General features: G+C 50.3%; 1 protein-coding gene across 1 annotated transcript in view; it reads right to left on the reverse strand.

Annotated features, from left to right (window-relative positions):
- Positions 1-2,500, reverse strand: part of vps54 (VPS54 subunit of GARP complex) — a 28,482-nt gene that overhangs the window by 20,489 nt on the left and 5,493 nt on the right. Inside the window, 1 exon segment of the mRNA XM_061222992.1 lies at positions 662-862. Within this exon segment, the coding sequence (XP_061078976.1) occupies positions 662-836 (175 nt within the window). The 5' untranslated portion in view covers positions 837-862.

Genomic DNA, 2,500 nt, shown 5'->3' on the forward strand with positions numbered 1-2,500 from the left:
AAAGATCAATACAGGTGTCAATCAGTGTCACTTATCTGAGGCTGATATGGTAAAACAAAAACAGCAAGGCCAAAGCGTACTGAATATTGATATTCTACCATTAACCAGGGACAGACAAGAGCGCAAGTCTCTGAAAATCCATCAGAAAAAATAGCATACACTGCTTGTTGCCGAAATAAGAGATAAGCCTGAAATTAGCGGTGTAGTCGCAACAAGATTTCAGGGCGTCAAAGTTCACAGCAGAGGCCATGCTGAAGGCTCAGCGAAGAAAGCGGATAACTTGGACTCACTTTTCCTTTCAGATCACCAGTTTCTCTTTGAACCGGGCATACGTTACACCCTGCGTAGAATGCAGGGGTTCTTTGGAATGTTTTATTTTCTGAAAATTCCAAGTCAGTGTTCTGGAACTCCCATGCTTTCAGTCACCAGTAGTGACTGTGACATCAGCATTAGAATGCTCAGCTAAAATTCTAATCACACATTTGTGACCCAACACCCAACAAGCAGAGTTGGAGACAACTGTGTTAAAGCTGGACACAGGCTGCGACCAAAATCGTATACTACTTTATTATTAAAGATGTCAATAACGTGGCCTAATGTATACCAAATGATAGTATAGATGTAGAGCATGTAGTGTGAGATCTCACCGCCCCCCGCTCACCTGTGGGCTCTGTGGGACAGACGTCGGGCAGCAAGCGGGCGGGTTTATAGTGTCTGGAGGCGGAGTCTCGCTCCCGGTCCTTCCTGAAGAGCGCGTGGCCACCGCCCCCTGCCCCGCCCCCGGCCCCTCCCCCGCCGGGGTGAGGCACTGATGTGGAGCTGTGGCTGGTTGCCATGGCATCAGCGCTGCTGGGAAACCAGTCTGGGAGGGGGAGAGAGGTGCAGGGTCACCATGGAGACAGGAGAGGGCAGAGGGGCGGGATCACCATGGAGACAGGAGGGGATAGAGAGGTGTGGGGACCATGGACGCAGGAGGGGAGAGAGGGGCAGGGTCACCATGGAGACAGGAGAAAGAGGGGCAGGGTCACCATGGAGACAGGAGGGGAGAGGGGAGAGAGGGACAGGGTCACCATGGAGACAGGAGGGGAGAGGGGCATGGAGAGCCGTCCAATCAAGCTGTTATCCAAAACAACTTTACATTTGATGCTTCTCATTCACCCATTCTCACACGCACTCACACACATTACATTAATGGCATTTGGCAGACACTCTTATCCAGAGCGACGTACAGTTGATTAGACTAAGCAGGAGACAATCCTCCCCTGGAGCAATGCAGGGTTAAGGGCCTTGCTCAAGGGTCCAACGGCTGTGCGGATCTTATTGTGACTGGACCGGGGATTAGAACCACCGACCTTGCGGGTCCCAGTCCTTTACCTGAACCACTACGCTACAGGCCGCCCTCACCGACGGCGAAAGGCTGCCATGCAGGGAGCACTCGGACACACACACAGGGCGGGGATCAGACCACTGAGGACCACCGCAGGGCGGGCGCACACAGACGAAGAAACGCAGTTCTGATCCGGCCCCGAGAGGCGGAGGCCAAATTCTTGACTCAGCGGAAACGAGAAACGGCGTCTCCGCGTCTCTCAGGCCCGTGATTGTCACGTTCTGCAGGACCGCGGTTCCAAAACATCACCGCGTAACACAGTGCTTCTGAAACCGAGACCCGTTCCACAGCGACCGCGGTTCAAAACATCACCGCGTAACACAGCGCTTCTGAAACCGAGGCCGGTGTAGTCATCTACGCTTCCTGTCACGAGACAAAACAGTCCACAAGTCTTCCACCCAACAAGCCCCGAATCTGTTCATCATACATTCTGCATCGGCTCAGCGCATTATTTTAAATACCTGAAGTTGTCACGGAACTGGTACGCTTCACATGCAGAGCAGGACGGAACTTTTAGAAAGTTCCGTGCTGCTAAAAACATAAGATTTGCGGCTTATCTGACAGGAAGTAGCCTAATTATAAAAATTGTGTGTGGCTTTTAGATATGACATCATAACAGATCTCCTCTGAATGTGACCTTTTCTCCAAAACACGGCCATAAAAATATTTAAACATTGGGTACCCCAGGAAATTACCATTATTAGTGAAACTAATAGTAAAAGTAGAGTAACCACTTTATTAGGCAGACCGGTACATCAGCCTGTTAAAGCAACTGTTCATGTAATCACGTGGCAGCAACTCAATGCATAAAGGCACGCAGACATGGTCAAGAGGTTCAGCTGTTTTTCAGACCGAATGTCAGAATGGGGAAGAAACATGACCCCAGTCACTTTGACCTTGGATTGTCGGTGCCAGACGGGGTGGTTTTAATATCTCAGAAACTGCGGATTTCCTGGCATTTTCTCTTGAGTATGCAGATAACGGCACGAACAACAAAGGGACTACAGTGAGCGGCAGTTTTGTAGGTGAAAACACCTCGTTAACAAGAGAAGTCGGAGGAGAACGCAGCATGCAGAGGAGCGTCTCTTAACTCATCAAGGCATCAATTTCAAA

The sequence above is a fragment of the Conger conger genome, chromosome 2 (genome assembly GCF_963514075.1).
Source record: "Conger conger chromosome 2, fConCon1.1, whole genome shotgun sequence".
NCBI lineage: Eukaryota > Metazoa > Chordata > Actinopteri > Anguilliformes > Congridae > Conger > Conger conger.